We start from the raw sequence: 13822 nt of genomic DNA on the forward strand, positions 1-13822 counted from the left end.
TTTGTCAACCTATGGAAATTAAGAATTTTTCTTAAATGACCATGACTTCTATTAACTTCTGTCAGTATTTTTTCCCTGTGGTTAACAAGTGGTCTAGTCATATTTTATTGCTTTCTTTTTAAGTACATAATATTGGATTGATAATGGAGATTTCATTTTAATAATTAATGTTTTAACAACGAAATATAAATAATTCAGGTTTTCCGGCTTTCAGGTTAGTTTTTCCATTCATCTTAGCTATACTGTACTTATTGATGAGTTTTTCTATATTGGGAATTTGTGATGCAAAAGGTATTATTTAATGAAACAGTATGTATAAATGAAAAGTGTTTAGGTTAGTTTTAAGCTTTAGAAGTTAACTTTAGAAAGATATATTGGATTTAGATAAGCAAAAAAGGTATTAAAATAGATCAGCCAGTGAATACTGGTAAACTTCACCTGTTCATTGTAATATAGGGATTATACCCATAGGTTTACACCAGTGTACTACAGGGAAATGGCTGTATTTGTTTTTTAAAAATGCTCTGAACATTAACATGATACAAGAGCATGGTCATTTGTAAGCAAGCAAGACTGCCAAGAGGATTAGTAAACTGGTTTGAGTATCATTTTTCACCTTTATTTATTGGTTCTTGTTTTTGAATGCTCATTATAGTGATGTTAGAACTTCAGTAGGTTTAGATTTTTTAAACTTTGGAAAGTTCAAAAGCAAAGCTGAATCCTTTAAAGGTCTGAGAGCGCCGTCTCCTGTTTTGGGAATCTACTGGTCTGAAGCTGCCCCTTTCCTCAGGGGTTCTAGTGGATCAAGTCAGTTATCCTTAGCTGAACTTCATGGGCCACTGCTCCTTATTAACCTAAACACTGTAAAGTTAAATGTGGTCAGAACTGCACCACAGTAAGTAAACAAACAAAAAACCTGAATTCTTCATCTGTGCTCTTAAATCATTCATTAAGAAAATAGCCTGTTTTGGGGCGCCTGCAGTCGGTTAGAGCATGATCAGGGCATGATCCCAGGGTCCCAGGATCGAGTCCCACATTTGGGCTCCCCACACAGCATGGAGTAGGCTTCTCCCTCTCCTCCTGCCCCTTCCCCGCCCATACTCTCTCTTTCTCTCTAATAAATAAATAAAATCTTAAAAAAAAAAAGAAAGTAGTCTGTTTGTAAACCACAGAGAAATAAGGATGTGGACAATTGGAAGGTTTGAGAGTGACTGGGCATATATATAGGTAGAATATGATTAAACCAAGCTTACTCGTATTTGTCTCTAACAACAGTTTTAAATAAAGTAAGTAATCTTCCAATCGATTATTTTATAATTAATTCATTTGTATATAGTAGGCATGCACAAAGTGTCTGTTTGGTGAAAGAATGAATTTATGTTAGCTCATTAGTTGATTTTAAATATTCATCTCAGAAACCAAAAATTGTTAAAAGATAATATAAATAATGAGTTTTTTCCAGTACCTTTTGAGTTTTTGTTCAAGGATTTCTACTTATGCTGTACTTGCGCAACACATTTTAATTTTTTGTTTGGGGACTCATATTTATGCTTCTATTTTGATAAAAAAGGTAAAGAAACAAGAGGACCAGATGATCTCTAAGGTCTCTGAAGACCAGTCTAACTCTAAACACACTTATTTCCAGTGGACAAAGGAAAACAGTATGCCCATCCCTAATTTAAGGTACAAGATAATGATCAAAACCAATAGCAGACATTGCATTTAATGGCAATTCATTAGAAGCATTCTCTTCAAAACATGGAGCAAGATAATTATGCTTACTATTACTGATAACTATTCAACATCGTATTTAGAGACACGGAATTCTTATTATTAAGGCAATGAAAATGAAGTATAAATATTAAAAAGGAAAGGCTTTAACTGTTATTTATTATGAAAGAATTTACGATTACTTAGAAAATAGAAGAAAAAAATTATTAAAACGAATGAAGGAATTTAAAAAGGTAATTGGGTACAAAGCAAATATGCCAAAATCATTAGCTTTCCCATTCATCAGAAATAACCAGTTGAAAATATAACAGGAATAATAGGTTCCATTCACAATTCACAATTACACAGAAACTATAAAATGTACCAAAAATCTACCAAAAAAATACTTAAAACTTATATAAAGCAAACTGCAAAACTTTACTGAAAGTCCTAGTTGAAGACCTGAATAAACAGATATCCATGTTTCCAGATGGGAAAAATCAAGTCTCCTAAATTACACCAAAGTTGAATGTCATCCCCAACAAAATGTTAGTAGGATTATTGAAATAGAATTTGACACAGTGTTTTTTAACACAGTGATTTTGACACAGAGATTTTTTCACTTAGGAGAAACTTGAATATCAATCACTATGAATATTTTTAAAAGACTGATTAATAAGATGAAATCTTGCTTACTGATACCAAAATATCACCATAGCTATAGTAATTAAAACAGTATGGCATCTGAGTAGGAAGAGACAAGTCAGTGGAGGAGAATAGAGAATATAGAGCCAACCAAAGTACTGATTTCCTGTTCTGCTCTTCATCTCATCCCATTGTCCAGCCAGATGAACCCATTCCTTCCAGTTGATGATAACTAGACTGTTTTAGGGTCGGGCCAGCATACTGGATCAACCAGTTTATGTTGCATTTGAGAAGTGCCAATGTATATTATTGCACTGTATGATTTGTCTCACTAAATTGAGAAGAGGCAGTGACCGAAGCAACAAGTTTGCAGTAGCAGGAAGCCCTTTTTAGCATCCAGACTCTGGTTATCTCTTTTATAAATAAAACATATTCTTCCCTTTTACAATAAACTTTTTTTTTTTGTCTGGAGCACAAACCATTCTCAAACTCCTTCCCAGTCCTTTTAAGGTGTTGCTAAATAGACCTGTAGGAACCACTTAATGCCATTATAAAAAATGATGGGTACTATTGCTAAAGCAACAAGGGGTAGAATTCATTAAGTGGAGTTTTTATTTAAATTTCAGTTAACATATAATGCAATATTAGTTTCAGGATTAGTATTTAGTGATTCATCACTTACATAAAACACCCAGTGCTCATTACAAGTGCCCTCCTCAATCCCTATCACCCATTTAACCCATCCCCCCCACCTTCTCTCTAGCTTGTTCTCTATAGATAAGAATCTGTTTTATGCTTTGTCTCTTTTTTCCCCCATGTTCATCTGTTTTGTTTCTTAAATTCCACATATGAGTGAAATCATATGGTATTTTTCTCTGACTGATTTTTTTTTAAGATTTTATTTATTTATTTATTTGGGGCACCTGGGTGGCTCAGTGGGTTAAGCCACTGCCTTCAGCTCAGGTCATGACCTCAGGGATGGAGCCCCACATCAGGCTCTTTGCTCAGCAGGGAGCCTGCTTCTCTCTCTCTCCGCCTGCCTCTCTGCCTACTTGTGATCTCCTTAAAAAAAAAAAAAAAAAAAAAAAAAAAAGATTTCATTTATTTATTTGACAGAGAGAGACACAGTGAGAGAGGGAACACAAGCAGGGGATTGGGAGAGGAAGAAGCAGGCTCCCCGCTGAGCTGCGACCTTCCCCCACCCCGACCCCATACCCAGGAATCCATCCTAGGACCCTGGGATCATGGCCTGAGCTGAAGGCAGTCACTTAACCAACAGAGCCACCCAGGCATCCCTCTCTGACTTGTTTCACTTAGCATAATACACTCTAGTTCCATCTGTGTTGTTGCAAACAGCAAGGTTGTTTCTTTTTGATGGCTGATTAATATTCCACTACACACACACACACACACACACACACACACACATATTACACATATGCACACACATAACTCCTTTACCCATTCATCAATCAATACATTTGGGCTCTTCCCATAATTTGGCTATTGTTGATAATGCTGCTATTAAGTATCAGGGTGCATGTATCCCTTTGAATCAGCATTTTTATGTCCTTTAGGTAAATACCTAGGAGTGCAATTTCTGCAACATAGTCTAACTTTTGGGGACCTTCTATTCTATTTTCTAGAGTGGCTACACCAGTTTGCGTTCCCACCAACAGTGTAAATGGGTTCCCCTTTCTCTGCATCCTTGCCAAAATTTTTTGTTTGCCATGTTGTTAATTTTAGCCATCTGGACAGATGTGAGGTGATATCTCATTGTAGTTTTGATTTGCATTTCCCTGATGATGAGTGATACTGAGCATCTTTTCATGTGTCTGTCAGCCATCTGCATGTGTTCTTTGGAAAGAGGTGTATTCATGTCTTCTCCCCATTTCTTAATTGGATTATTGGATTTTGTGTATTGAGTTTGTTAAGTTCTTTATAGATTTTGGATACTAACCCTTTATCAGATATGATATGTCATTTGCAGATCTCTTCTTTCATTCTGAAGATTACCTTTTAGTTCTGTTGACTGTTTCCTTCACTGTGCCTAAGGTTTTTATTTTGATGAAGTCCTAGTAGTTCATTTTTGCTTTTGTTTCTCTTGCCTCCCAATCTAGTAAGAAGTTGCTACAACTGATGTCAGAGAAGTTACTACCTGTGTTCCCTTCTAGTATTTTGATGTTTTCCTGTCCCACACTTAAGTCATTCATCCATTTTGAAATAATTTTTGTATATGGTATAAGAAAGTGGTCCAGTTTCATTCTTTTTTATGTTGTTTTCTCAACACCATTTGTTAAAGAGATTGTCCTTTTCCCATTGGATGTCCTTTCCTGGTTTGTCCAAGATGAGCTGATCATACAGTTGTTTCTGAATTTTCTATTCTGTTCCTTTGATCAATGTATCTGTTTTTGTGCCAGTACCATACTGTCTTGATCACTATAGCTTTGTAATATTACTTGAAATCCTGAATTGTGATGCTTCTAGCTTTACTTTTCTTTTTCAAGATTGCTTTGGCTATTCGGGGTCTTTTTTGGTTCCCTACAAATTTTAGGATTGTTTTTTCTAGCTCTGAAACATGCTGGGTGGTATTTGAATTGGGATTGCATTAAATGTGTAGATTGCTTTAGGTAATGTAGACATTTTAACATTTGTTCTTCCAATTCATGAGCTTGGGGTATTTTTCGATTTCTTTGTCATCTTCAATTTCTTTCCTACAGTGGAGTTTTAATGAAAACTTAACTCTGTTTGGTCAGATTTTTTTTTTTTTTTCCTGAAACTGTTACTCAGGTGGTTAAAGGAGTCAAAGTGTTCTATAGCTCTGCCTGTTTTCTGTCAGTAGACAATGGATTAGAGGCAAAAATCATAGGCCATTCCTGTAAAATTTTAGGGAAGTAGTGTGGGCTTACACAAAATGGTGGCTGTGGCGGATTTGAGAAATTAGAGGGAAAACAACAGGTTTTGTTGATTGATTTTTAGTCGAAGTTAAGGAGAGGAAGAGTTGTCAGCATTAGCTCATGGAAGGCGGATCAAATTCCCAGCTGCAGTGGTCAAGCAGGTTTGGCTGTGACCAATGACAGACACTTAGGAAGGAAAGTTTCATGAGAAAATACAGGAGCATCATGAGCAGTAATAGCAGCAGCAGGTAGGAGCAGAAGTCACAGACCAAGTCCATATTAGATCATAACAAATGAAGATGTTATAGGCAAAAAGTGTGGTTCAGGATGTCAGACTAAGTCATGGCTTCAGATAATGGTTCACAAACAATGAGAGCTCCACACAAAGTGGTCCTTCAGGGAATTCACTGGAAATGAGTCGTGGTTGATTGTGACCAGTTAGGTCCAAGGAAACATAGCAAGAACAAAGCAGGAGAGTAAACCGTGGTCATAGACAAGATTGATTTCCCTATCTTAGGAGGAAGAACCACCTCGCTGGGATGTGCAGAAAGGGACCTAAGATATTAGACTGATCCCTGAGGACTATTCAGGGAGCTTATTCCCCATTATTGACATTAAGTTGCTCAGTGTCTCACTTCTTACCCATGACAGAGCTAACTCAGTTAGGATTACCTGAGTAATTGTTACTAACATATTGCTGAACTGGCTTGTCTCTGGTGTGGAGCTGCATTATCTTTCTAAAGCATCATTTGCAGTTGAGTCATTGCTCTACGTAAGAATCTCCTAAAGCCATGTTTTCTATCAGATTACATTCCAGTGCTTTAGTCTGGCCTTCAGAAATCTTAACAGTTTATTTACCCTTTTCCATGAATGCAAATCCTCTGCTCTGGGAAGGTTATTACCATCTTTTCAAGTATGCTGTATAAACCTAGAATGCTCATATCTTTCCCTGACATTAAAATTCATATTTTTTTCTTCCTGAAATCTTTTTTTTTTAAAAAACATTTTCTTTATTTATTTGAAAGAGAGAGTGAGAGCACAAGCAGGGGAAGCAGCAAAGGGAGAAGGTGAAGCAGACTCTTCCCTGATCAGGGAGCCCAGTGCGGGGTCCCAAACCCCAGGACCCTGGGATCATGACCTCAAGCTGAAGGCAGAAACTTAACCAACTGAGCCACCCAGGAGCCCCATGAAACCATCTTATTAACCTCAACCTTTATAGTGCTTTTTATTTTGATTCACTCTAAGTTGACTAATTCCTTTCTTCCATGTTTTTACCTTTTGTCTCTCTAACTACTATTTTGTCCCTCTATATAGAGTATATATTTCTTAAAGGCAGAGACTATATATTCTATCTCTTATACATGCCAATAAAAAGTAGGGAGTGAACCTTTCTTTTAGTTTTTATTTGACTACTTGTGTAATGTTTTTAAAAGTCTTCAGAATAGTGGGAAAAGATTAGTCTTTTGCCAGCTTTTCATTTAATAAAGTGTAACTTAGGAATACAAAATGTAGTCTTCTTGTTGGAAGTTCTTGTAGATTGTTTTGATATAACTTCTCAAGATATTAGGTATTTAAATAATTTTATTTTTTTTAAAGATTTTATTTATTTATTTGACACACACAGAGATCACAGGTAGGCAGAGAGGCAGGCAGAGAGAGAGAGGGGAGGAAGCAGGCTCCCTGCTGAGCAGAGAGCCTGATGTGGGGCTTGATCCCAGGACCCTGAGATCATGACCTGAGCCGAAGGCAGAGGCTTTAACCCACTGAGCCACCCAGGTGCCCCGGTATTTAAATAATTTTAATAGTTTATACATAATCTATATTATGACTTCACAGACATGGAAGAGACAATAAAGAGAATAAGCTTGCCATCCTAAATAATTTTTTCTAATATAAAATAATTTTTATGAAATGTACAACATATAATTACTGTATTATTGATAATCCTATAAATTGCTATTAACTCCCTAGAGGCAGAGTGAAATATATATGAAAAGATTTTGTTTCAGTTCAAATCCGCTCTTGGGAATTTATCTCAAGGTACTATTTATACATATATATAAACATATTATATGCTGGTCATTTTAACTTTGTTTTGTAATAGTAAAATACTGTGACTCACCTAAATAAATATTCAACCATTTGTAATTCATAAATTGTGCTATGGCACAACCATTTTCTATGAAATATTATACAGTTACTAAAAAATGGTCTACTAGAGTATTTAGAGCATTTAGTGACATAGGAAAATAGCCCTGATATATTAATAAGCGAAAAATATTGGGTAGTATACTCCTCAGTGTGGTGTAATCCCATTTTTGCTGAAAAAGAAAAAAATTATATCTATAAATTTTAAAAATTCTGTCTACTGAATTATACATAATAACTATACATCACTTTTGTAATAAAAAAATCCTTCGATTAAAAAATAAATTTCCTGCAATTCAGAGAGAAAATAAGTAACAGTGAAAAATTATTTATCCACAAAGAAAGGTCTTGAAATTAAGGGAAACAAAAAAGACTTCCTTTCCCCTCCCCATTTATACACACTCTTCTGTTAATCTTAACCTTATATAGAATTCAGAACAACCATTGGTAGTAACTGTACTCTAGTGATCTAAAGTTAGCAACTTCAGTTCTAATCTAAGTGGTTTCCTTAGTGGTAGCCCTGAATAGTGTATCAGGGTTTCACTTTCTTCTTTTAGAAAATCAATAGAGTAGGGATGCCTGGGTGGCTCATTCAGTTAAGCATCTGTCTTCAGCTCAGGTCATAATCCCAGGGTCCTAGGGTTGAAGTCTGGCTCCTGAGTCTGGCTCCCTGAGTCTGGCTCCCTGCTCAACAGAGAGCCTGAGTCTGGCTCCCTGAGTCTGGCTCCCTGCTCAACGGAGAGCCTGCTTCCCCTCTCTCCAACTGTCTGCTGCTCCCTCTGCTTGTGCTCTCTTTCTCTCTCTCTCAGTCAAACAAACAAACAAATAAATAAATAACATCTTTAAAAAAAAATCAATAGACTATACTGAACAGACTTCTAATTAGATCAATAAGGCTATACAGAGAGCACATAGTAGGCATTCAGCAAGATTTAGTGTTCCTTCTGAAGAAACTATTAACTCAGAAATTTCATGTTTTCTGAAACTGAAACTTCAGGAATAAATCACAGGTCCTTTAAAGTGCCAGTTTAAAATTTTAGAATTTAAAATTTAAATTTAATTTAAAAAATAAATTTCCTGCAATTCAGAGAGAAAATAAGTAACAGTGAAAAATTATTTATCCACAAAGAAAGTCTTGAAATTAAGGGAAACAAAAAAGACTTCCTTTCCCCTCCCCATTTATACACATTCTTCTGTTAATCTTAACCTTATATAGAATTCAGAACAACCATTGGTAGTAACTGTACTCTAGTGATCTAAAGTTAGTTGGAGAGGGAGGAAGCAGGCTCTCCGCTGAGCAGGGAGCCAGACTCTGGATTCAACCCTAGTAACCTGGGATCATGACCTGAGCTGAAGACAGATGCTTAACTGAATGAGCCACCCAGGCACCCCTACTCTATTGATTTTCTAAAAGAAGAAAGTGAAACCCTGATACACTATTATTAATTAATAATAATAATATTAATTATTTTAAAATAAAAAATAGTATTATTAATTAAATTTAATTTAAAATTTAGAATTTTCAGGCCCTTAATGATATTTATTATAGGATCTTTAAAACATTAATTCATTTTATTCATATGGGTAATTTATAAAGTGATTAAGTTCTGCAGAAGATGATATTTTCACACTTGGTCATTTACTCTGTTAGTTCACTTTCAGCATAATTAACAGCATTTAGCTTCTAAAAGGAGATGTTATTTCACACAGTCCAAATTTATTTGCTTTCTTATCTTTAGGCTGCTATCAACCTAACAGACATTGAAGACTTAGACCTCTATGCTACATCTCGGGAAAGAAGATTTCGTTTGTTTGCTTCTATAGAATGTGAAGGGCAGTTATTCATGACTCCATATGATTTTATTTTGGCTGTTACAACAGATGAGCCCAAATGTAAGTATATTTTTCAATTTTCTTAATAATTTTATGAGATCTTTTTTCTTATCTTTAATTTATAAAAGTTTGGAACAGGATAAGTTTTCAGAACAACTAACCAAATAATGTGGTATTTCAAAAGACATTATGCTATATAATCTTACTAGACTAGTATTTCTTATAAACTCTTACCAATATCTCTTTTCACAAACTTTCATTTATTTCCTCTTTTTCAGCTTATCAAACCTAGAAACCACCTTACTCTTGATACTCTTTATAATAGTTTCAATTTTTGCCTATTTGGTTCTTGAATCTACCATGAACAGAGTAATTCAGAGGATTGGCTTTGAACTAGACCTGGGCCAAGAATTCTACCTATACCTCTTCTGTATTTGTCATGGTTCCTACAGGGCAAATATAGACTGCTACTCATCTTTCCATATGTTAGAGCAGTGGGTCTCAAACTCTTTGGCATTATGTACATTCTTGCAGATCTCTTCAGTGTCTGATTAATAGAAGACAGCTCTATTCTAATCTGCTTTTTTTATTCAATAGTTAACAATGTGTTGTTTTTCATGAAGTGTATTCAGAAAATTTACCTCACAGATAAAGAAGTAGGAAAAAGGAAAAATATTTTAATAGTCCTTTCAGATTATTGTAGATATTCTTCTTTGATACTATATCAATACTTGGCTAGTGGTTGTTTCTTAAAGTTTAATTGCAGTGTGGAATTTGAAACTTTTGCCATGTGTTATGTTAAAACCCATTGGCCTACACTGCACCTTGAATGGATCTTTTACCCTTATATAATCTTGTAACATCAAATAGAAGATACTGGTTGATTCAGTTATGGAGATCTTCCAAATGTTGACATATTTATTATATAATGTATTTTTAAAATCACATTCAGTGAAACTAACATAATATTCTCATGAAAGTCTTTACTTACTGGGAAGCTGTCAAACTCATGGTGGTGTATACAAATTTTCCCAAATTCTAATCTTTATTTGAAAGCTCAGATGTTATTGGCAACAAATATTGTCGGTTGTTTTTTGTTCATTAGTAAGAAAGTGCCTGCCAAAAACCTAAGTCTAAATGACCATAATTTGTCAGTTCTTTCAGGTAAAAATCATGTTCCATGAAAAAAAGTTCAGTTCGCAACTCAAAGAATGACATTGCTCCCTCTCAAGACAGCCATGGTACTACAGAACGCAACACAGTGCTTTATGCACCCTCCCCATTTCGTTTCACGGCATGTTATGATGTACTCAAAGACACCTATCCAGTGCCGGGTATTGCACTAGGCACTGGAGATAAAGTGGTGAGGGAAACAAACAAATAAAAATAGATGTCTTCCTCCCTCATGATGCTTACAGCCAGGTGGACAAAACCAGCACTGATCAATGAAATACACAAATAAATAGCAAATTATTTCTGTGATTAAGTGCCATGAAAGAAAGATACTTGAGGCTCTGAGAGCATACTTTGGAGAAGTAACTTACGTAGCTCAGGGAGATCTTCCCTGGGCAAATATCCACATGAAATGAGAACTGTGAATAAGACTTAAGTAGGCTAGTAGGAAGTTGAGAGTAGAGAATTTCAGCAGAAGAAATAGTAAGTATCAAGGTGCCATGACAAGAAGGAATGTGATACATGTGAGTAGGGGGAAAAGATCTGGGTGGCGATAGTACAACGAGCAAAGAAGAATACGGTAGGAAGTGAGGGTGGGTGTGGGGGGCAGTGCCAAATCATTGAGTCAGTAAGCTTATATTAAACATTCTTATTTTTATCCTAAAAGTAATGGAAAATCATGGCAGTAGTTTAAGCTGTAGAATAATTTGGTATGTTAGAAAACAACTCAACTGGGTAACTTTGAAAGATCCTTTTGGCTTTATTCAGTGATTCATGAATCAGGCAGCATCCAATCTAGCAGACAGGGAGGAGCTCCAAGGAGCTGTACAAAACAAAAGACTTATAGGCAGAAGGGAACAGGTAAAAGGAAGTTTTACTAGGCAAGGAAAGTGGGTTAGTTATTGTAAGGTTACTTTCCTTTAGGGGACAGGAGGGGTCTCTCAGGCAGATTACTAACTAGTGCTGATTGACTGATTTAAGATTCCATTTCTGGCAGAACGGAAACTAATTAAGTCTTAGCTTGGTTATGTGGGTCTTAGCATAAGGAACTCCATATTGAACCTGTTGTCTTGTTTTTAATAGGTGCATACCATTATTAGATTGTGTTTAGAAAAGATCTTTCAGGGTGGACATAGATTGGAGAGGGCCAGAGTGAGCAAGAGCAGATCAGAGAGGAGATTCTTGTCCAGGCTTGAAAAGCTTCCAATAATGGTGGTAATGGTGATGATGGAGTAATGAGCACTAAAAATTTCTGGCTGCTTCACCTCTATGGATGGCAGTAGAGACCAGGTTTGAAGTGAAATATTCTAACTTCAACTTTGGACATGATGGATTTAAGATGCCTTAGATATCTAAAAGAGGAGATATGGAAGAGGCAGTTAGATCTAGCTTTTGATCATTCATTTCAATTCATTGAAAATCAGTGTATTAAATAATCAGTCATTTGATAATCTACTTGAAACTGCCAAACAAATGCCTTAAATTATGTTAGAGCAAATTATAGCCCTTTTTCTTCAGAGCCAGGGATATGGCAAAACCTTAAATAAATCCTTAAGAGCTAATATATAGCATGGTAACCGTAGTTGATAATACCATATTGTATGATTGAAATTTGCCAAGAGAGTAGATCTTAAGCATTCCTAACACTAACCAAAAAGGTAACTATATGAGGTGGAAAAAAAAGTGTAAAAATTCAAAAAAATTAAATCCTAAATGATTTGGCAAATTGACTACTTTGCAAATTAGCTTTTAATCAATTAATATTTTATATTTTGGATTATTTCCATTGGAGATGAGGGGAGAGGGCGGGGTAGAATATATATTTAGGGTTCATCTGTGTGTGATTGGTAATTAATGCAATAATTGTGGGTGAGATTGCCTAGGATGCAGTACAGTATGAGAACATAGATGACCAGGGACCAGTCCTCGAGGAACTCATAGACTTTAAATGATGAAGGTACAACAACTTGAAAGATGAGCCTTAAAAGGAAAAATATGGGAGCAAAATCAGGAGTATGGAGTCATAGAAGCCAAGCAAAAAGAACAGAATGGTCAAATGAGATGTCAAGTTAGATGAAGACAGAAAAATGTCTACTGGATTTAGTAATTTGAAGGTTATTGATGATTTTTAAAATAATGTTTCAGTGTAATGATTAGATCAAAGACCAGATTGCAAGAGCAGATGAAGAAATGAAGACAGTGAGTATAAAGGACTCTATCAAGATGTTTGGCTACAAAGTAGAAAGGAAATGAAAGATAGTAGTTGACGGAGAGACTTTAAAAATTGTACACTATTTTGTCGGGAGACTGAGGTTAGCAACTGAAAGAGAGGTGACTATATGAACAAACATATGGGATCAAGAGAGTAAATGGTGTATTCAAAGTAGTCCACTTTGGGAAAATGTAAGGTAGTAGTGATAGAAAAGGCTATAAATTGAGTAGGGCTCATTTTTGAAGGAAATTAAGGGTTATGGTAAGGATTGTATGTCTCTGTGCTCCTTTAACCTCCCTTTCCTCCCTCCCTTCTAGAAATATTTATTGAGTTCTTACCATGTGCCAGATAACCATATTTCACCTTGGAACTGGTTGTTTGATACTTTTTGTCCATTAAAATATTTTAAGCTTTGTAAGTGTAGAGACTATACATAGAAAAGGCCCTTATAAAGATAATAGATATAGTGTGCCTGGGTGGCTTAGTGGGTTAAAGCCTCTGCCTTCGGCTCGGGTCATGATCCCAGGGTCCTGGAATCGAGCTCCGCATCAGGCTCTCTGCTCGGCAGGGAGCCTGCTTCCTCCATTCTCTCTGCCTGCCTCTCTGCCTACTAGTGATCTCTGTGTGTCAAATAAATAAATAAAATCTTCAAAAATAGATATATATGTGTTCCATACATTTGTTTAACTAATGTCATACAATGTGAACTTTTCATATTTATTATGAAGTTAGCACAGATTTGATAAAACTATTGATGTATTTTTTAGATATCAAATTGTATTTTTGCATCAAATTCTATAATTTTTGTCAAACTTATATTTGAGAAATCATTCAATAAGTAATGCTTAATTTAGTATTTTGTAGTTTGAAAATTTTTCATTCATTATTTTCTTGAATTTTTTCTTCATAATATGCTGACTGTAAGCCTGCTGGTAGCTTTTTACTTTCTGGAAATAAATTTCAAATTTGATTCTTTTCAAGGTATTACAAAACCACCACTTGCAGGAAGAAACATTCCATTATAAAAAAAAAAGTTCACAGGACATTTAACAACCACAAATTAATATCAGTTAATTTCAAACTAGAACTTTTAAAGCATAGTTAAAAATGATTATTAAAGATCAAGATATTTGTAAAAACTTTTAATAAAGTGTAGGGTTATAAAAAGAAATATTTGCCTGAGAAGAGAAAATATGTTTCATAG

The 13822-nt window shown here is 35.3% G+C and overlaps 1 protein-coding gene across 2 annotated transcripts in view; it reads left to right on the plus strand.

Moving 5' to 3' along the window:
- MICU3 (mitochondrial calcium uptake family member 3) overlaps window positions 1–13822 on the plus strand; it is a 110420-nt gene that overhangs the window by 35599 nt on the left and 60999 nt on the right. For both annotated transcript variants that reach the window (XM_032844902.1, XM_032844904.1), the window contains exon 2: window positions 9140–9293. In XM_032844902.1, coding sequence (XP_032700793.1) covers window positions 9140–9293 — 154 coding nt within the window. The remainder of the gene's footprint in view (window positions 1–9139; window positions 9294–13822) is intronic.

Source organism: Lontra canadensis, unplaced genomic scaffold (genome assembly GCF_010015895.1).
Source record: "Lontra canadensis isolate GAN:19392208 unplaced genomic scaffold, GSC_riverotter_1.0 scaffold159, whole genome shotgun sequence".
In the NCBI taxonomy this organism is placed as follows: Eukaryota; Metazoa; Chordata; class Mammalia; order Carnivora; family Mustelidae; genus Lontra; species Lontra canadensis.